Here is a 21,465-nt window from a genome sequence, read left to right as displayed (position 1 = left end):
AGAGGCTTATTTTGCAAAATGCCAAATCTGCCAGAGTGTTAGCGAACAAAGACAACTAATTTTTATTTCTTCGCAGTTTGAAGGGGAAAGGATGGATCTTAAGGCTACAGGGAAAGTAACGGTTGCTTCAAAGCATGCCACATTTTACCTTTTGTGAACAGCGCTGCCTTTGAGTGACTGTAGTGCAATATCCCATCCGCACAATATAGTCAATGCTGAATAAATAAAGCGGGAAGGGGTGGAGCTGTAACAATCTCTGCAACTGAGTGAAGGAGTGTGACTGGATCCCATGTTACAGTAGCAAGAACAAATTTATTACGGCAGGGGAAGCATCACATAGAATGGGGAGATTATCCATTTCCATCGCTGCCACAGGCAAATGGAGATCAAAGGAAAGGCTATGCACACATTCACCAGGCTTCCCCATTGCAGACATTTCTCCAACATGGCATGGAGGTGGAGCTGGCAGTCGTCTCGGTGGTGGGGCAGGGCCAATGGGAAGCAACGTCATGCCCTCTTCATGCAATCTTAACAAGAGCCTGCTAGATCAGGATGATGGCTCATCCAGCCCAGCGTCCTGTTCTCACAGTGGCCAAGCAGATGCCCCAATGGGAAACCCACTACCAGGACCCAAGCACAAGAGCTCCACCTGCTCCTGCAGTTTCCAGCAGCTGGTATTCAGAAGCAATACTGGCTCTTAACTGTGGAAGGAGAGTGAGACCATCATGGCTAGTAGCTCTATTTGATTAAGCAACAATTAACCACGGAGAATAAGGCTAGTGTGTCAGGTGTGCGTGCAAGAGCCAGGCCATGTGACCAATAGGACTTTGCAGGACTGGGACTTGTTCTGAAGAGGCAAGGCGTGGCCACACAGGTGAGGCTGATTGGTAACTCACAGCACCTGGTGGCAAGAGCTGGGAAGGGTTATAAGGTCAGCATTTCCTTTCAGCTCTTTGCCATAGCAACACGCTTCCAGCCTTGCTGGGTTTGGCTTCTTGCTTCCTGATACTTGAATCTCGGCTTCTTGACTCCCTGCTTCTTGATCCTCGGACCCTTGACTTCTTGACTCTTGGCTTGTGGACCCCCATTCCTGCTCCCACCCCACCATCTTGCCCCCAGTCCTGACGTCCCCTGCCGGGACTCCGATCGCCCGTGAACCAGACTGTGACATAGTGACTGATGAGAACTTCTATGAGCTTATTTCTTTCCTACCTATTACATAGCAAAACAGGCTAGAAACGGAATGAAACGCACCAGTAAAATGTCAACCAGTTGCCAGAATGGACAGGGCTTGGAGGAAGAATCTTCACCCTTCTCCAGTCACAATGTCCCAGTGATGGGCAGAAATATGCCTGCTGAATGTTGCCGCTGCCTTCTTATCTGTGGCTCTTAAAGAAGCTCCAACACCAGTTGAGATACAGGCAGCCCCCTGTTTATGCGAGGGTTACGTTCCAAGGCAACACACGCATCGGTGAAATTGTGTATAACTGAAACCCATTGAAAAAAGCCTGCAAACACCCCACCCCACCCCACCCCCATTCTGCCCTTTTAGTAACATTTCAGTGACGTCTTTATGACGTTTCCAGGTCACTTCCGGGTTCGGTGCAATGGTTGTATACACAGTCGCACACATATTGAACGTGCATAAATGGCGTGCTTACCTGTATGGTCATCTTATTGTGTACACCCACACATACACCCCCACCTGTATCTCATATTTACCTGTTCAGTTTGAGCTAAATTACCCAGAATAATTAAACCAAGATAGGATTAAATATTTTCAAATTGTATTCTCAATATTGAGGCTTTTGGTGAAGCATAATGTTGCCTGCAAGCTGTTGCCTGTCCTGAGGTGAGCTGTTAAAAAATAGATGCCCTGCGTGGCATGAGTCAGCAGCACAACATCTCGGCGCTCTCCAGTTTGTCAGAGGTGTCCTTTATTTTTCTCACTGCTACACTCAACGATATAAAGGATATCAGTTTCTCTAGCATCCACTTGTTCCGGTAAGTGGCTTATGTCAAATGTATTAGTAGCAGCAGCAGGAGAAGAAGAAGAAGTGGGAGTGCTCTCAGTACTTAAGCTGCCTTCTCCAGGCATTGTCCCAGACTCTGTTGAAAGAGATTCAGTTTTTGTCCTTGGTGCCGCATGGTGAGTAAAAACTTCTGGGTATTGCCACATTTGATTATTTGGCAGGTTGCTGGATGTGGTGCTTTGATGGGTGTGAGGTTCCTTTTCCTGTTTTGCACCAGTGGATGAATCCTGTTGCCCGGATGCCATATGAGGTGGTGCAATTTTTGAAGGAGTTATGAGCAAATCTGTGGGAGAGCTGTGCAGCGGGGCACAGTGGGTCATCCCAGGTCCTTCGGAATCAGTCTCTGACTCACTTTGATTGTCAAAATCTTCTTCTGTCAGGATGTTAACGTCCCTGTTTATTTGTGAATTCAATCTGCCTTCATTTTCAACAACCATCTTTTCAACGGCTGCCGAGTCCATTTTAGCTAGGCTTTCTTCTGCACCAGACTGGTAGCCTGTCTCCAGACCTTCATTCCTGCTGCTTTCTCTAATGACTCCAAGATCCATGCTCCCGTGCCCCCTCTCATGGCTTTTCATGCTGTTTGAGGAGAAATGTCTCCCCCTGGAGTGCATTTCTAGCAACTTGCCAATGTGATGCATTTCGTGAGAGGGGAAGAAAACAGAGTTCTCACTCGACTGCCTTTGGTAGGACCGTCTTGTTGGGGCAGGAGAGCCTTCACGGACACTCAGGAACCGTTTCACTTTTCTCAGCATCGAATGCTGCCTTCTGGGTTTATCGTTATTCCGGGGCCAGTTTTCTCCATGGAGGAACTGGCTATCAGTCAGGCTGCAAGTTGAAACATGAAAGCAGTTATTATCCCTATTGCTAACAATGAACTAAATTCTTAGTGTGTGGATCCTTATGGGGCCCCATTCACACATGGTGGCATCATCCATGAAGAAAAGGGAGGGAACACCTGCAAACCCCCCAGGATTTACAGAAGTACAACAAAACCTTTGGGAGGGGAACTCTATGAGGGGAACATAAAAAAAAATCCCAACCTCAAGGATTGCCTCTCTCCATATAAACCATCTCAGACTCTATGCTCATCATCTGAGGCCCATCTTGGTGTGCCTCCTCCATGTGAGGTCTGAGGGTGGCAACACGAGAACAGGCCTTCTCTGTAGTGGCTCCCCATTTGTGGAACGCTCTCTCCCAGGGAGGTTCGTCTGGTGCCTTCATTATAGGCATGAGACAAAAACGTTCTTCTTCAACCAGGCCTTGGGCTGATTAATGTTCTGCAGGCTTTTAATATGCATCTGTGGGAAGGGTGGGTTATTGTTCCGCTGATTTGTTTTAATTATTTACATGTGTCTTCATCTTGTAATAAACTACAATATCTTGTAGTTTATTCTGACTGGTAGTCACCGATAGCTTCTTCTAACATGAATTTGCCTACTAGTCATGGGGCTAAAGGTTGCCTACACTGGATTGGAGGCAACGTTCTCCAGAATACCACTTGCTGGAAGCAACAGTGAGAGGGTGCTGCTGCCCTCATGTGCTTGCCTGGTGACTGGAAACAAGAGACTGCATGAGATAGCAAGAGCTCTGCTGGATCAGACAAAAGAGCTATGTTCTTAATAGTCTGGTATCTTCTATCAAGAATTAGGTATATCTAAGCCTGAATTCTTTTAGGACTGGGCTGTTAACGATGGAACAAACTGGAGGAACCATTTTGACCCTGTCTTAACTATGGTAGGAGACCGCAGACTTGCGTACCGCATTTCGATGGTGGATCCAAGGAAAGATGGGATGCAGGAGTCTGCAGCTGCTAATGTGTAGGGCGGGCGGGCAGAGGAATCATCCCAGTACATGTCTTTTTTCATTCTGGGTAAATTCATGTGCATTTCATCAACTGCCAGAAGTGAAACCTGGAACAACGGCCGTGAATTAGAAAGCTTGAAATGCAGTTTTAGGCGCAATAAACTCTGACCACAATCTAGAGAATAGAGTGAACGGCACTATTCATACCCAGAACACCCAACATGACCTTGTCATTAATTTTTTCCAAGCAGCAGTTCCTTGCACCATATGACAAAATTATATTGAAACGTGGGCATTTCAGAAGCAATATGTGAAGTGGTTGCTGTTTGAAGTAGGGCGGATCTGCTCCCACAGGGCTTTGAGCATGCATAAAAGAGCTCCCTTCTGGTAGCTTTAAGATACAGCCTGTCCAGACTAGCCAATGGCCAAAACCAGAGGAAAGTGAGACAACCTCAGAGGAGAAAACGCCACCATTGGCCAGAGTGCTTGCTAAGGTCTAGACTACCTGCTGTAGGGAAAATGCATGCATATGAACACTAAAGAGCCATGCAGCACACAGGCTGACATTTCAGATACTGCAGCAAAAAAATATTTGGAACTCTTGATGACAGCATATTGTAGGGTAATGATGTGTTTCTCCTGTACTTTTGCCAAGAGAACAATCAGCCTCTTAGCTCCAAAATCAGTCACAGCAAAATAAATGAACATGGCAGGCAGTGAAGAGCCTTCAGCAATGTGTTGAAGTGGAGCTTGCGAAGAAGTGTTCGAAATATATCTGTAGTCTAATCTGTGAAATGTGGGAGGAGGGCATCACGCAATATTATCCATGGCAGAAAATTTTAAAAAATTACATTGCTGCAGAGCTGAAGAAAATAATTGTAAGTGGCAGCAAGAAAAGTCACACCTGCAGATTCCTATCGATGCACCAATTTGTTTCAAAATCATCGTCGTCTTCACCAAATGGGTTGATGAGCTGCTCAGCAACCTGTTATCAGAATTGCACGTATTTATAAGTACATCACCAAAAACTGAAATATCAAAAGATATTTATGCTACAGATTTGTACTAATGCACAGTCCCCTAGAGGGTACGAACAATGGTTTTGATAGTTGATTATGCAATCTCCACATTTTCCCAAGTGGATTTTGCAGCATGTGGCACCTGATCTACTGGACTGAGAAATCTGTTGGAGTAGGGGAGGTAAAGTATACAAAGAGGCTGAGTTTTCTTTGATAAATCTGACAGATTCTGCCAGTTACAAAGAGGAATGGGTAGAAGAATCCAAATCCCTCGCCAGCCGTGCTGGGGCTTAACAGACCCAATAAGCACACGAGACGTAACCGGCTGTGTTCTTAGATAAATAACTACTATTCATAGTATCAAATTATCAAATTTCAGCGGAAGTAACTTATAAAGTTCAACAAACAAACAAAGCAGAAGACCCAGTGGATCAGATCATTTTTTAGTCAGTTCATGCATAAGGTCCATCTGTGTAATGGTGTCTATTCCATCTGTCTGTTCGTAAAGTCCAAAAAATCCACATGAAAGGTTGTTACAGTTCCACAAAATCCTTACACAGAGTCTAGACAAGGATTTCCTGAATACTGGCCTTGTTTCGCCATCCTGGGCTTCATCAGTACTTAAAGCTCATATGTGATATTACAGGACAGTGGATCTTATGGCATAATAGTAGCTGCACGACCAATATCACCTCAAAAGCCCAGCTGCTCATGACGGCGAGAGCAGAAGGTGGGTGGTTCAGGAAGGAAAGTGTTATTTCATTATGTCACTTCCTGGGCTAACATGACGAAAAGGTCTATATTGGGCCTATCTTACTATCCTGTGATGGCAGAAGTATTGGCTCAAGGGTGCAGTGTTTCCCAGCACGAACCCAGTGGATTCAAGATGAATTACGATTTTATGAACAATTATGTATCGAGATGCTACAGAAGTAGGACAATGAGACTTGCTATACTACCTAGCTAGGCAGATATCTGTGAACAAGAAATCACATTGCAGGGCATCCTTAAATGAATGTGGAAGATATAAAGGAGAGTGACTACAAGCGGAAACATTGCGTTGGCTCATCTGCCACAGGCAATGCGGCACATGATATCACAGTCTGCAAAGCATTGCAAACCAGGACAATTAAGTGCTATTTTAGGATTCCTGGATATGAGAACTGAACAGATTAGTGACTAATCCAGGACAACACAAAGTAGGATTAAAAGGGCCTCATGTGAGGGCGACTGTTGTCCTATACATAACAGCAATGACTGGCAGCCAGACAATGATTTCAAATAACCTGTTTTGCAAACTAACTTGTATTTGGTGCCATCAGTAGATGCAAATGTCCCTTTCATCTAAGACTTCATAGAACCTTTATTTTCAGTAAGGATAGAACTCACAGGAGGAGAATGCTTTTATTTTTATGTATCTTTGTTATTTGTAGAGGGAACCTTTGCATAATACCTTTGGAGCTGTGCTGTAACTTCTCCTTCTGGGCTGTAATGCTTTATGGTTTACATGGCTATTTATTTTTGTTATGTTTGCACTTCTTTTTGGTTAACAAATCAACACAATATTTTTTTGCGTTCTTCACACTGTCGTATTAGGCGGACAGTAACGTGTGTTTTAACATCGTTACCGGGGCCAGCAGCATAATCGCAACAAACCTCTTTTGATAAAAAATGCAGCAGAGGCTGTATTCCTACTTGCGATTTCACTATGACAAGGTCTGCTTTGTAGATATTGTCAGAGAGTGAGGGGAGAGTTTGACCCAGTGAGCACAGTCATACCTTGGATCTGAAACAGCTTAGTTGCTGAACGTTTCGGCTCCCGAACGATTGAAAACTGGAAGTGAGTGTTCTGAAGCCAAACATCCATCACAGCTTTCGAATGGCTGCAGGAAGCTCCTGCAGCCAATCAGAAGCCTCACCTTGGTTATCGAACGTTTTGGAAGTCGAACGGGTTCCCTTCAGCTTCCAAGGTATGACTGTACTTGCAAGAAGGACTTGTGATGTAGCTGCCTCGGGACTTTGGGAGATTGGAAGTGCTGCTACTTTTTAGTTGCATTGTGATTTTAGGAAGTTCTTATGATGAAATTGGACTGGGCTGTGATTTTTTATTACTTCCCCCCGCATTGGGGGAAAATATTCCTGCATTGCAGGGGGTTGGACTAGGTGACTCTTGTGGCCCCTTCCAACGCTACAATTCTATGATTCTATGTCTGATTAAAATGTATAACCTGCCCCATATGTAGGATTTAAGATGTGTGAGAGTTACAATGTGAACATAACCTACTGGGGAAACCCAGCCAGGTGGGCGGGGTATAAATAATAAAATTATTATTACTTCATATGGTGAAATCAGATTAAAACATATGGTTTGATGTTCCTAAATAGGCACCATTAGAGGATCAATTTTCTCTGGAGGAGGATAGTACCAGAGGGTTACTGTTTTGTTGCCGCAATCTGTTTATTTGCTAATGTACAGGTTAAGCAGATATTATCGAGGCACTGAGGAAAAGCGAGTATGTTACTCGTCCCCAGGTACGTCTTCACAACTCTGTGGGCAGGCCCATACTAGCTAACAACTCTCACCAGACTCCTGGGAGACAGGCATGCACACAAACTATTTGTTTGCCCCAGTGTCTCCGTGTGCAATGCTTCTGAAAGGGCCGTCACAGCCCTACAGATCACGGCTGCCCTGTGTATGCTCATCATTTCTTGCTCCTATTGCTCCTGGCAAGGAGTCTAATCTGGCAGGGATGGCGAGCCTGAGGCCCTCTAAATGACTCCCATTTCCTTTCATTATTGGCTGTGCTGGCTGGAGCTGATGGAAGTTGGAGACCAACATCAGGGAGTGGCGGACATTCCCCGCCCCTGTGCAATGGCAAGGTTTCATCTGATACAGTGGCTGTACCCTTTCGGAGAGACATGAGCTCTTCCACAGCCATGTATGCTTTTGTCTTTCCAAGGATGGTCTATTGCAATGAGGTGTACATGGCCTTATGGAGCTCTGGTAAGAGTGGGGAGATGCATATACAGGGGTACTTTGGTTCCCAAACGACTTAGTTCCCAAACACCGAAAACCCAGAAGTAAGTGTTCTGGTTTTTGAACGTTTTTTGGAAGCCGCACATCCAATTTGGCTGTTGGCTATTGTTTCCAGAACAGACTTCTGGAACCGATTACGTTTGAGAACCAAGGTACCACTATATTTGGCGCTTTTGTTTTTGCTGTTTATTTTGCGTTTTTGTTTTTGAGGATTTTTTGGTTAATTTGTTTTTGTGACTGTGTGGTACCCAGTTCAGCTATTAATTGATTGATTGTGTGACTGCGGAAATGGATAAAAGCCCCCCATCCAAACAATGACTATCATCAGTGCAAGTAAGAAATACTTTTTACTTTATTTTTATCATCTACAATACTGTCTTATTTATTTTATAGTACTGTACATTGATTATTGCTTTCATTTTATGGATCAATGGTCTCGTTGGGTAGTAAAATTCATGTTAAATTGCTGTTTTAGGGGTTGTTTTAAAAGCCTGTAAGGGATTAATCCGTTTTGCATTACTTTCTATGGGAAAGCGTGCTTGGGTTTTGGAATGGACTTCCGGAACGGATTAAGTTTGAGAACCAAGGTACCACTGTACATTGTAGTAGGACAATGATTGGAGAGCAACTTCCCTCTTCATCTGTGATATCCACTATGGTAGAAGCAGGAAGCTCTGGCTACTCACTCATATCTCTCTGTCTCTGTCTCTGTCTCTGTACTATTTTTTTTTTACCTTGTAAGCACCATTGAGTGGGCTCCTGCCCTTTAAAGGCAGCCTCAAAGCCCCCCACCCCGCACTACTACAGTTGATGAAGTGGTCTGTGAAATCCAAGGCTGGCAGATTCCTCTATACACCACGTACACAGCCTTCTCAGTGGGATTTCGAGAGACAGAATAACACTTGCAGCAATTTATAGTAGGCTATGTATAAAACTGCCAAAACCTGCGTTGCTGATAGCAGGGCTGTTTGCAAAGCTGAGCTACAAGTGGCTCCTCACATTGGTGTGGCTGATAGTGGTCAGGGTGCTGTGCATAATACTTGGAGTTTGCAAGAAGCCTGTGATCCAGAAATGCTGCTCGCAGTGTCATCGTAAATGCCAAATCTTCTGCAGTATGCACTATCAGCAGTGTGAATGTGTTCCGAAACATAGCACGTTGGATAGCTACCGTATTTTTTGCACCATAACACTCACTTTTTTCCTCCTAGAAAGTAAGGGGAAATGTCTGTGCGTGTTATGGAGGGAATGCCTACGGGTGGCATGCCTACGGATTTTCCTCCTCTAAAACCTACGTGCGTGTTATGGTCGGGTGCGTGTTATAGAGTGAAAAATACGGTATATATTTTTGGTATTACCTAAACCCAGTGCTTTTTTTTCTAAAAAAAATGTTTAGGGGTACTCTCATTTTCCTACTCATATTGAAATACTGCCCCTCAATTAGGCCAAACTTAGATTCACAAAAAGTTTTGGGGTATGTGTACCCCTGCGTCCCCCCAGAAAAAAAGCACTGCCTAAATCACTATGTATGCTGAATAATTGCTAAGTGTCCCTCTCTATATCCCCTAATTGCGTCTATTCAGATTGCAAGCCTGAGAAGCATAGCCGCTGTGCTTTTAAGCTTTATAGAATATTTTTAAAATAGAAAAAAGCAGTCTGAATATCATTGTTACTTTATCTTAGCCCGGCTTGAACTATGAGACATGGATGTCAGATATGATGCTGTTGGCTGAGCTTCATGAAACACAGTGGGCTGTGTCCAGTGGTGACCTCGTGTGACTACAATGGGCTTCTATCTGAGTGACAGGACAGACTTTCCAGAGCAGATTTTCCAAAGCAGATTTGCAAGGGAATGGGAGAGGGGAATGGGGGTGGGGGAGGGGGAGGGGGAGGGGGAGGGAAGGAGAGAAGCAATAAAAGTATAGATAGCTTTTTAAAGGGGCCCTTTACTTCCATTGACTTGGCTGGAAGAAATCTTACTGACTGAATCTGAACATAAAAATCACAAGAAAATTCCGAACACACTGGAAAACTATAGTAGCGATTTACCTTTAGCCATCCTGCATAGAAGAAAAACTGTAACAATGTGAAGATAGGAATGTAAAGATCTAAATCATGACCTGGATAGTTTTGTTCAGGGTCCAAAAACTGACGTCCTATCAGGCATGTGAAGAAGAAGGTGTAGACAGCAAGTGTTACAACCTGAAATGAATTAAGGCCACATTAAGCTACTGCCATGGATATAATAAGGCAAAGGTAAAAGGTAAAGGACCCCTGGATGGTTAAATCCAGTCAAAGGCGACTATGGAGTGCAGCGCTCATCTCGCTTTCAGGCCGAGGGAGCTGGCGTTTGTCCACAGACAGCTTTCTGGGTCACGTGGCCAGCATGACTAAGCAGCTTCTGGCGCAACGGAACACCATGACGGAAGTTAGAGCGCATAGAAATGCTGTTTACCTTCCCACTGCAGTGGTACCTATTTATCTACTTGCACTGCTTTCGAACTGCTAGGTTGGCAGGTGCCGGAACAGAGCAACAGGAGCTCACCCTGTCACATGGATTCGAACTGCTGACTTTCAAATCAGCAAGCCCAAAAGGCTCAGTGGTTTAGACCACAGCACCACCTGTGTCCCTATTAAGGATATAATTACTGTATAAGAAGTGTGCCATATAGATAGATAGATAGATAGATAGATAGATAGATAGATAGATAGACCTACAAAGTGAACGTGCAAAGTTCTGTTGGCCACCTACAGTGCAATACATTCTCATGCAAAATGATACAAATGTGACATGGCAGTGGGAGAGCAGCTCCAAGCTGGGCTGTTAGGGTTTGGTCTTTATTGAGTCTCCAATTCCACCTCAGCCCTAAGAAGTGAATAAACCGGGATGGGGAACCTGAGGCCCTTCTGAGGACTCCAACTACCACCATCTTTGGCTATTGGCCAATCTGGCTGGGGCTTCTGGGAGTTGGAGTCCAGCAACATCTAGAAGGCCACAGGATCCCCATTCATGGAATCAACTATTTGTGAAAGCAGGAGGAGGTGGAGGGAGAAACACAAACCTTTCAGGCTTCGAATATACACTACATTTAAGTTTAAACTTTTCAGCACCCCAAGATCCATCTCTACCCACCATTCAACATTGTTTCTGTATATTGGCAAAAGGTTCCACTTAGATACCTGTGTGTACACTAGGGGAATTCCAACCCAGTCATAACCAAATAGCAGGCTACACCATGATCGATAACGATTCATCTCCTAAGTGGAAAACAAACAAACACAAACACAAAATTTATGCGGTCACTGAAGAGAATGATTTCATCCTTCTTCTTATTAGCATGGTGGAACTTGGTAGAAATAGTGATGTAACAGACTCTCTGGCTGCAATTGGTTTAACTGATGTGATGTCACAGCGTAGCAGAGCAGGATTGGTTTAGGCAGTGGATTGCCTAGGGGGATGGCAGATCTTAGAGCTAGAACCCTAAGGCTGCAACCTTAAAGCCAAACAGTAACATTTTATGAAATTAACAGTGAAATCTTCTATACATGTCTATTCAGAAGTAAGTCCCCTTGAATTCAATGAGGCTTGCTCCATCGAGGTATCTGTGGATAGGATTGCAGCCTAAACTATGCAATTATATCCTGGATTTCTCAGTTGAACTTTAAATCATATCATTGCTACAGACCAGAGGAGGTCACTTTTGTATGACAGCTGACAATATAGTTGTATTTTTGGAACACACCTTTCATGTTTCCTGGGGCCAGGAGCAGCAATTTTAATGTCTTACAAAGTCCTAGAATGACACTACTACGAGGGCATCGTGGGAAATTTAAATGGCGGCTCCCAGACCCAATTGCCTAGTACTGCTGTTAGGTAAGCCAGAGGAGGCTCGCCAACATAGGAGGAGAATCACTAGTGGGCACTTTGCCCCACACTCAAGCCTGACAGCAGCCCTGCAATAGGCTACAAATGCATTAAAAATAAGGCATTCAAAATGCGAACCAATGGAAGGGTAGGATGTGAAGATGCCTTGTCTGGGGCGTCATCTGATCTAGGGCTGGCCCTGGTGTACTGTAGTGTAGGATGAAACCCAGTCACTATGATATAATGGAAAGGAAAGAGACAGGCCTATGGTTTATATACGTAAAACAGGCATGTTTAAGAAAGAGCACACCCCCTATGGCGTTAAGCTGTGTTGGCTTACTTACGATCAAAAGGGTCTGCAAGTCTACACTGTCTCTGATCCTTCCGTCCTGTCGCGCTTTCGCTGCCAAATTTCCAAACCAGACAAAGGGGACCCAGTATTTAAGGTGGGGAGATTTAAGTTCATCGAATATTTTCCTTTCCTCTGGTGTCATAAAACCTGTTTATAAAGAGATAGAGTTGCCTTTGGATCTCCTATATTTGTTTGGAAAGCGCATCTTCTGAAGCACGTGATCCCAAACAACCTTACTCATTTCTGCTTGTACTCATGTATTATTAAAAGGATGACCATAAACCCCTTCATACAGACAAACATTATGTCTAAAACAAGGGTGACAAATCGGCTCTTGAAGCAGTTTTATATGACCCTTAATGACCCAAGCAAATTGTAGTCAAGGTGTAGTTAAAAAACAAAAAATTGTCAGTTTCACCTGAAAGAAAGAGAAGCAACAGCTCATGCTGTGTACTGCATATATATGGTGGTCCCAAACCACCTTTGGGGTTGGTCTGGAGGCAGCAGTTGTGCAGAATGTGGAGGATAGTAGTGACTTGCGGTGAATTTTTTTGTAGGGGAACAGTTAGAGCCAGACATATCAGCTTTTGAGGACATTTTTTTGGGGGGTGGAGTTTGTTGTGTGTGTGAGCATCGCGCCTTCCTCCCTAAACTGGGCAGAAGCTTCCTTGGCTTTGGGAAGGAGGTGCCTGGCCTCTGACAGAAACTCTGACAATGGGTTTCTACCATTTTTAATCTAAGCTCTTAAAGTAAAACTGCACCTGCTTGTGGAATCCCATTTCCTATAATGCTACATTTAGCAGGATTGTCATGGTTCATGCATCACCCTAAGTACTTACTAACTGGAAAAGCAACTCCCGGGATAAGGACGGAAGTGCTGCTTCTCTTTCTGACGATGTGGCCCTGTGCCTTGTCTATTGATACGTCAAAATATTCTGCCCCTGCTCAGTTATGGCCACATGTGACGTGGCTGAGATGGAGAAGAAAAGAAATGGACAAGTACCTCCTTCTACCACGTGGTCCATTGTTGGAAATCGCTTATAGACAGCTGTGCTCACTGAACGGAAGATGAGGAGGGACGTTAAATTCACGTAACGTATTAGAGTTCTTCTGAGCAAGCGGCCGTGCTCGTCTCTCCCCTGGATAGTACTGGAGATCAAGAACATAAGTCTGTCTGGCCACGGCAGATTTACAAACTGGTTCCACCAACGGTTCACCACCAAAGTAACATAGAAGCCTAGAAGTTTTGAAAGATCCCGATTCACATTCGTTGCTGCAAATCATCACATAGCTTTGGCTCTTCTAAAAAATGTGCACAGTTAAAATATACACCTAGGCTTACAACAACTCTGTCATGGAAAGCACTGGGGCCTATAACTCAGTAGTGGGGAACTTGTGGCTCTCCAGTTGCTTCTGGACTCCCACCCATCCTAGTCAGGTAGCACAATGGTTAGGGCTGATGGGAGTGGCAGTCTAGTAACATCTGGAGGCCGGGGTGCCAACTTGAATAAAATATGGGGGGGGGGGCAGGGAAGCCCCGCCAATTGATCACAAGATGTGGCACACACACACCATTTGAATGGCAATGTCCATCAACTTTTTGGGGGGCAGGCCCTTCAAATATTTTATTGGGGGGATTGAAAGCACCTCAGCCCCTAGGAGTTGGCTCCTATGTCTGGAGGGCCAAAGGAGTTTTCCCACCACCGCTGTAGTTGTTTTGTGAAGTCAGATGTCTTGACGGGAGTATTCAACAAGAAAATATCACGACAGAGCAGCAAGTGCATTCCTACTCCCACGCCACAATTCAAGGTGCACAGCACCCAAGACCAGCCATATTATTTTGGCAACAAGAGGCAGAAAATTCCACAAGAACTTCCCCTCCTTCTCCTCCCAAGCAGTAAAAATACATTCCTAATAATTTAAATAACAACTCACTGCCTTTTCATGATACCCTAAAGCAACTGCCTGGAGCGGAAGCTACACTCTGCCAACCCTGGTAAATGGGGAGAAACTATTGCTAGCACATCTCCTGTCCTCAGACTGGTACTGACATTGTGATTGTACCAGCATCAGAGCAGCTTGTGAACTGAGCTGCCTACTGGCTGTACAACCCTGGTGCATATGATGTGCAGTTAATATTGTTAAACAATTTGGGAGTAAGAAATCTGGGCCAATCTACCATGACTCACCCAGAGATCTATCCAGTAGATCCCAAACGCCTTCCTGCCCATCCCTGCTTCAAGGTTAGTGGTGAAGTCCTAAACGAAGTCATGGTAATTATGGGATATATATATATATATATGTATATACTCACCAAGCACAAAAGTAACTGGGATTTGTTCTGCATATTTGTCACAATAAATGGCCAGTTTTTCAAAGTATCGTTTCTGGCTACCAGTAAGAAAAAATCTGCAAGGACAAAAGAAAAGGGGGGGGGGGGAAGAAAGATATTAGTTTTTCAAATTAGTTTTGTATAAAGAGCAGGTTAATTCCCTCTTAAGAATATAATATGGGCAAGCAGGAATACTAGTATTAATAGTCATTTACTGCATAGGAGGTGATAAGGAAGCTCGTCTGTGTGTTTCACAATTATGACAAAAGCCACTGCTCCGAGACTGACAAGTGAATGGAAAAATCTCAGATATGCAGAATGAAATGCATTATACAACTATTATTCCGGGCATATAACCCATTGGGGCATGCTTCTCAGCAGACATGTATAGGCTTGTCCCTGCTTAGCAACATGGGTGAAAATGAGAAATATTCAGTGCATTATGACAATATTTCTATAATAACACAATTCCGTATAACGGTAATAATACAGCCCATTAAAAATAGAGATCTGATTATATAATCCATGGTGGGAAAGGGGGAATCAGTCAAACAATGGCCATAACAGCTTATGCAGGTTGTGAATCTTGGAGGTTGTGAAAGATGCAAACTCTAAATCCACATCAGCACCCAGATCAAACTATGCAGATTGCATCTAAACGACTCTCATTAATATTCAGGACATTCCCCAAAAGATCTATAACAAGACAAAATTGGCTAGATTGCATCCTCCCTTTTTATTCATTTATAAAAAACAGTTTTACACCACCTTTCAGTCCTAACTAGGGCCCCCTGTAGGAGTGAACAAGAAGACGATAACAAAATTAAAATTCAACAACAAAATTAAAACAGAAAATTTCAGATCAAACAAGAGCACAGTAAATGAAAATCCATTGCAAGCATGCAGCATTATAAAACATTTTTGCTGCCTGCCTAAATGTCATCAGAGATGGGGCCAGTCTAATGTCCCTGGAGAAGCTGTTATGTGATCCAACTCTGAAGAAACCCAAAGCTCTGGCCAAGGACACCTCAGGAAGCAACCCACACTCAAAGCTCTACTTGCAGAAATTTGATAGGAAAAACCATCGCAAGACATAAATGGGCCTGTTTTTGCTAGAATATATTACTAATTGGGGGAGGGGAAACTATAGCTCTCCTATTGACATATTGTTATAATTGAGTATTTGTCTTCATAAAGGGATGTAGCTTTGTTTTCACAACACTTTTGCTGTTGGATATCAGAGACTTTTCCATTTCATTGTCAGTCGGTGTAGGAGTGACTCCCAAGATAACTGCAAGCCAATCAGCTTCCTTACTGGAACAGGAGGCATGGGGGCTGCACAAGAGATCCTGGACCATGTATGCTCTTGCTGAAGTCAAGCAGGTCTGAGTCTGGTCAGTGCCTGGATGGGTAGGCCTTGGGAAACCACTTGTACGCTGTCTCGGGTTCCATGAGAAAAGTAGGATATACATTTAAGAAGATTAAATAAATAGTGATATTGCATAGCTCCTTCAGTAGAGCTTGTGCAGGAGAACATCCTAGTGGATTGTGTCCCATGTAGTCATGTTTCTTCAAGTCTTTCTTTGAGTACCAATCTTTATGTGGCCTAGATAGCACCATCCTTCTACAAGAAGATACAAGCAGACCTGGGGGAAATTCAGGTTTGGAGAAGTAAATAAATTCCTTGTGGAGGAGAACAAGCCCATGTATTCGTGGCCAGGGAATAGTTCAGGCCACAGATCACTTGAGTGCTGGTGAGGGGGATGGGAGTCATAAAACTAGGAGGTGTGGGTAATCTTTCACCCTCCAGATGTTGCTTGATGACACCTCCCATCATCCTTCACCATGGTTGGCCATGATGGCTTGAGCTGATAGGACTCCCAACAACATTTGGAGGGCTACACATCCCTGGAACAGAGTATCTTGAGAAAGGGCAGGATTGGCTACAACTGCATCCTGAACAGAAAACAACATACTGAAACGTTTTGTTGCAGATCCCTCCATCATTATCCAAGGAAAGATTGCAATATGGAGTTTTTCACGAGGTGGGGAAAAAACAAAACCCAGTACCTGTACAATAGACTTATTGCCGTGTAGAGAAAAGCAAAGAGCAAAAATTCTCTGTAAAGCAGTTTGTAGATGCTTCCTTTCCACTTGAGAAGCAATCTGTGGAACCCAAAGAAAGTGGCATTTGCTACTTTGCTAGAGTATGTGACTGTCATCGCCTCTGCTGGTTGCTCCTGGGAAAATGGAAAGACAAAACACAACAGGTAACCCGTATAATTTTTATATATTTGTTTGCGTATTGATAATCCACACTTTCATTTAAAAATATACACCAAGGTGGTATACTACATATAAGAATGCAATTGGAAAAAGCATCCATAAAAATGCTATTACAAGATCGAAAAACATCATTGGTTAAAAAAGGGGTCTGAAAGAGGAGAGGGAGTGGGTCCCACCAAACCTCTACTGGTAGGGTGTTCCACAGGCCACACTAATGCCTCCTTCCACTCCCTAATGAAGGACAATTGAAACTCAGGTGTGTGGGGGACTACCACACTTGCCCCATCAGAAGATCTCAGTACATGTGGTAGCGTTGAAGGGATCAGATGATTCTTAAAGTAATCTGGGCCTAAGCTGTCTAGGGTTTTGTGAATCAACACAAGCACCTTGAACCTGGTTGGGTAGCAAATCAGCAACCAGAGCAGCTCTCTCAGCAGAGTTACTGAGCGGAGTAACTTGTTGCCAGGAAGCTACTCCTGTGAACAGTCTGGCAGCTGCATTTTGCCCTAGTTGAAACTTTTAGAAGGGATACAGGGGCAGACCCACGTAAAGCGTGTTACAGTAACCAAGCCTTGAGGTTACCAGGGCATGGGCCATTATGGTCAGGCTCTTGTGGTCCATAAATAGTTGCAGCTGGCATACCAGCAGGAACTGGTAAAAAACACTCCTGGTCATGGAGGTCACTTGGGCCTCTGGTGACAGAGGTGGCTCAAGGTGTACCCACAGACTGCGTCCCTGCTCCTTCAGAGAAAGTGCAACCCCACCCAGAACAGGAAATCCAGCTGTCTCCTGGATCTGGGAACTACTCATCCACCAGGCCCCTCTTTCCAGGATTCAAGCTCAGGTTTTTTTTACATAGAATATCAACTTGGACATACAGCATCACAGCAGCCACCACAAGGAACAGTGTTACCAGAGTATTCACAGCACGTACAATCTGGATGCCTGCTGTGATTTCCACAGACATAGCCTACATTTTCCCAAGCTACGTAGCTCCGAGGGATAACAATATGCTGTAAATTATGAATTCTGTAAGAGACACCGGATCCTGCAATTGTGTGGCAACCCTGCTAATAGACAGAATATATTCTATGTAATTCAACCTGTTCTAATGCCAATCTAACATGTCATTAGCAATGATGCTGCAGCAAGCATAGAAATACCAATAGGCCCTCTGGACGAGGCATAGGCAAACTCGGCCCGCCAGATGTTTTGGGACTACAACTCCCATCATCCCTGACTACTGGTCCTGTTAGCTAAGGATGATGGGAGTTGTAGTCCCAAAACATACGGAGGGCCAAGTTTGCCTATGCCTGCAACTTTACTGGGGTTTCAACATGCTGCTCAGAATGCAACTTTCCATCCGCCAAGTAGATTCAGCAGTAGGAGATTTGTTTCCCAACCAAGGCAAATGTTCCATTAGTGGAACCTCTAGCTGAAACATTTTCAAAGCACAGATTAAGCCATTTGGGATGCAAAGTAACAAAAGGCATTAGTTGCAATGTTACTGGCAGTATACATTGGCCGTGTTTAAGAAACCACCTAACAAAGACATGAACTGCAATCTGGCTTTACTGAAAATGGTGGAATTTAGGCTGTAATCCCCGTAACACTTAACCTGGGAGCAAGCCCCACGAAATTCAAGGGGATTTACTTGTAATGCAGACTTGCATGGTTTTATTAGCCACACATAATGGATAATGGGATTGTACATTAGCCTCCAAACCATATTATTTATTCAATTTATAACTCAAACTTTTCAAAAAAATTTTTTTTTAAATAATAGATTTTAAAAACTCATATTGGAAAGGAGTATTAATCCCACCTCTATTCATCGTTTCCCCTTTGAGGCCCTTCCATGACACCCTCCCAATAAACGAGCTCATATAAATTGATCACGCAAGCTTTTTAAAAAAGTATTAAATAATCACAAACAGACAATAATCTCCCCATCATGAAAAGCAACCACCGAATGCCTCTACAGTCAGTACTTTTAATGCAACTATAAATAACTGCTGTGGGTTTTGTGTGTGCTGTACAGTAACTGTGTATCCTAGAATTGCAAGTGTAAATAAAACACCGTAAGAACATCAATCACATGCAGGCATAAGAAAGGCTACAGCATGACTGGCCGAGGTAAATGAGGCTTTGCTGCATGTTTAAAAAACGTAATTTATTTCCCCCCAAAATATTTGTTCAAGTGTTAACTCAGGTTAACTCAAGCACGGAGAGGTATCAAAATAAAAATCGACTAACCTGCTCTCCTGATGAGATCACTCAAACACGGAGATGATGATCTGAGGCCTTCTGCGCTCCCCAAGCGTGGGAGCGTTCAGGTCACTTTGTTTCCCTCTCCACCTTAGGCACACAGCCTATCAGGGCTTTAATTGCTCCCTGGAGTCCTCACCATAGCGGACTGACAAGCACAGGGGTTAACGTGTCTTTCCACTTCTGGAAGCCTGTTTTTGCCAAGTTCTCTACTGCTGTCAGCTACAACAGGGAACAAACGCAAGCAGCAGCAGCTGCTGATCTGGCTCTTTTCTAATCTATAATTATCACTCCACTTGTTATCCAAAGGAGGACCCCCTTTGGTCTGAATGCAGAACCAACCGTGGGCATGATTTGCCATGATGTTTTTTCAGCTTGGATTCCCCCCCCCCTTTCTGCCATCTGCCTAGTGCAGAAGAAGTAAAGAACCACTTCAAAAAACAGGAGCCTGCTTCTTTTAAAGTGCCACAGAGCAACCTTAACTGCTCTGCAAAGTTCAAAAACTTGTGCAATTTGGTGAAGAGGAATTGGATCAGTAAATAGGTATTGCTTTGCCTGCTTGCTTTCTTCTGAAGGCAATCGGTCTGTGCCTGTTTCCAGTGGTTTCTGAGATCAGGAGAATCATTACAAAAATAATGTGATTAATCTGAAGATTAGGAAGATGTATGAGGTCTGGGATTCTGGGCTTAAAAAAAATCCTAAATCCTGTTAGCAGAAAATAGGGGGAGGGGGAGTCAATTAGAATAAATTATGCACATTGAACATGTCATTTGTGAGTGTGTTTTATGTAACCTGACTCATGATGTGAATATGCTTTGTTTTGGTGGCCCAGGGTTCTTGGTGGAAGAATTAGGAATTCTGTGATGCATTTTTTCTCTCCTCCACAGCCTACAAGATGAGGAAGGTTAGGGGTCTGACTGGTGGGGCAGGAGGCTTGCTCATTCCTTGGAAACGAGTGGAACTAGTGAGAAGTAGTGGCTCAGGGAATTTATTTGGGGCTTGAAGGGACCAATGTCTGGAATGCAGAGTAGAATTAGTTAACATAAATAATACGACATGGTAGATATGTGAGATGAATGAATCAGGACTTAAGTCTGACATGTGATGAAATGGTTGAATTACTGACCGAGTTTTTTAGGCTTTGCTAGTGACATTGTTCTCGACTATTTTTCCAGTACTCAGAGATACTGTAGTTTATTCTGATACATCAATTCAGTAGTTCATTCAGGTTTCCCACTTAATAAACATATAGGCCATCAGCAAGAACTAGGGATGGATGAATCTGCCAGTTTCCCCCGTTTCTTATGTTCCTACTCTTAGATTCAGTTCTCCACATTTTTGCAGTACTATCCAATTTAAAAAACAAAACAAAACTAAACGAAAATTCACCAGCATTTCAGTGTGTATGTCCACTGATGAGAAATTTTTTGTATGCACCTAAACACGTTACAGGCAATTTCCTTTAATATATGCATATTTGTATAGTAATTTCACTAATACATGCATTTCTTTCTCCATACAGTGGTACCTCAGGCTAAGTACTTAATTCGTTCCGGAGGTCCGTTCTTAACCTGAAACTGTTTTTAACCTGAAGCACCACTTTAGCTAATGGGGCCTCCTGCTGCTGCCATGCCGCCGGAGCACAATTTCTGTTCTCATCCTGAAGCAAAGTTCTTAACCCAAGGTACTATTTCTGGGTTAGCGGAGTCTATAACCTGAAGCGTATGTAACCTGAAGCGTATGTAACCTGAGGTACCACTGTATTCACTTTCTCCATATTCACTTTCTCCATGTTTAAGCATTTTTGTACACGTTGTTGGGTGGCAGAACTGCATCAAGTGTGAATTTCAAAGGCTAGCTGGGTTTCAGTCTGAGTGTTGGTTCAAGAAGTGTGAAACAGGTAGTTTCTCATTGACCAGACCATACAAACAAAACTGAATTTTGCCTCCATCCCAAGTAAGAACCTTTGTACAGTCGTACTTTGGAAGTCGAACAGAATGTGTTCCGGAAGTTCGTTTGACTTCCAAAACGTTTGGAAACCAAAGTGCAGCTTCTGATTGGCTGCAGGAAGCTCCTGCAAGCGTATGTAACCTGAGGTACATTTGGCTTCTAAAAATAGTTTGCAAACTGGACATTCGGCTTCTAAAAATAGTTCGCAAACTGGAACACTCCTGCATTTGTGTTTGGGAGCCAAAACGTTCCAGAACAAGGCTGTTCGAAAACCAAGGTACGACTGTACTTGGGCACTTCAGTCTGTGTGAGTGATCTCGTGTGTGTAGATTGGCTGTGTACAAAGGATTGCTATAGAGGGGGCAATTGTACCTTGCACTCAGGGGCAGAGAACCTATGGTCCTCCAGTTCTTATTGGACTACAACTCCCATCATCCATGGTCACCGTCTATGCTGACGGGCGTTGAAATCCAGCAGCATTTGGAGGGCAACAGGTTCCCCAAGCCCGCCTTGTTTAGTA

At 43.7% G+C, this 21,465-nt stretch overlaps 3 protein-coding genes across 6 annotated transcripts in view; 2 read left to right on the top strand and 1 right to left on the bottom strand.

Moving 5' to 3' along the window:
• Positions 1-21,465, top strand: part of RAB3IP (RAB3A interacting protein) — a 54,304-nt gene that overhangs the window by 1,827 nt on the left and 31,012 nt on the right. The gene's annotated exons all lie outside the window — the stretch shown is intronic.
• LOC308457837 (cathepsin E-like) overlaps positions 1-21,465 on the top strand; it is a 38,589-nt gene that overhangs the window by 11,565 nt on the left and 5,559 nt on the right. The gene's annotated exons all lie outside the window — the stretch shown is intronic.
• On the bottom strand, positions 1,916-20,704 carry BEST3 (bestrophin 3). 3 transcript variants are annotated; one of them, XM_080972005.1, is made up of 10 exons: positions 18,984-20,698; positions 16,512-16,681; positions 14,424-14,518; positions 13,113-13,346; positions 12,102-12,256; positions 11,073-11,150; positions 9,942-10,094; positions 4,744-4,824; positions 3,795-3,946; positions 1,916-2,861 (listed from the first exon to the last, which is right to left on the bottom strand). In XM_080972005.1, the coding sequence occupies exons 2-10, from the start codon at positions 16,661-16,663 to the stop codon at positions 1,925-1,927; spliced, it is 2,037 nt and encodes a 678-aa protein (XP_080828131.1). In that variant the 5' UTR covers positions 16,664-16,681; positions 18,984-20,698; the 3' UTR covers positions 1,916-1,924. The 3 variants fall into 3 exon arrangements, with proteins under 3 accessions (XP_080828131.1, XP_080828132.1, XP_080828133.1); XM_080972006.1 differs by lacking the exon at positions 4,744-4,824 and having other exon boundaries at positions 18,984-20,704; XM_080972007.1 differs by lacking the exons at positions 16,512-16,681; positions 18,984-20,698 and having other exon boundaries at positions 13,113-13,258; positions 14,424-14,512.

This window comes from Podarcis pityusensis, assembly GCF_964106645.2.
Source record: "Podarcis pityusensis genome assembly, chromosome: 10".
In the NCBI taxonomy this organism is placed as follows: domain Eukaryota; kingdom Metazoa; phylum Chordata; class Lepidosauria; order Squamata; family Lacertidae; genus Podarcis; species Podarcis pityusensis.
The sequence above is the reverse complement of the archived record's forward strand: the minus strand, read 5'-3'. Positions and strand labels throughout refer to the sequence as shown.

Coding starts and splice junctions, on each gene's coding strand:
- BEST3 (XM_080972005.1), bottom strand. CDS start 16,663: ATGACAGTCACATACTCTAGCAAAGTAGCAAATGCCACTTTCTTTGGG. Junction 14,519..16,511: donor GCAATAAGTCTATTGTACAG/GTACTGGGTTTT, acceptor TTGTCCTTGCAG/ATTTTTTCTTACTGGTAGCC. Junction 11,151..12,101: donor ACTTGCAGACCCTTTTGATC/GTAAGTAAGCCA, acceptor TTTTCCACTTAG/GAGATGAATCGTTATCGATC.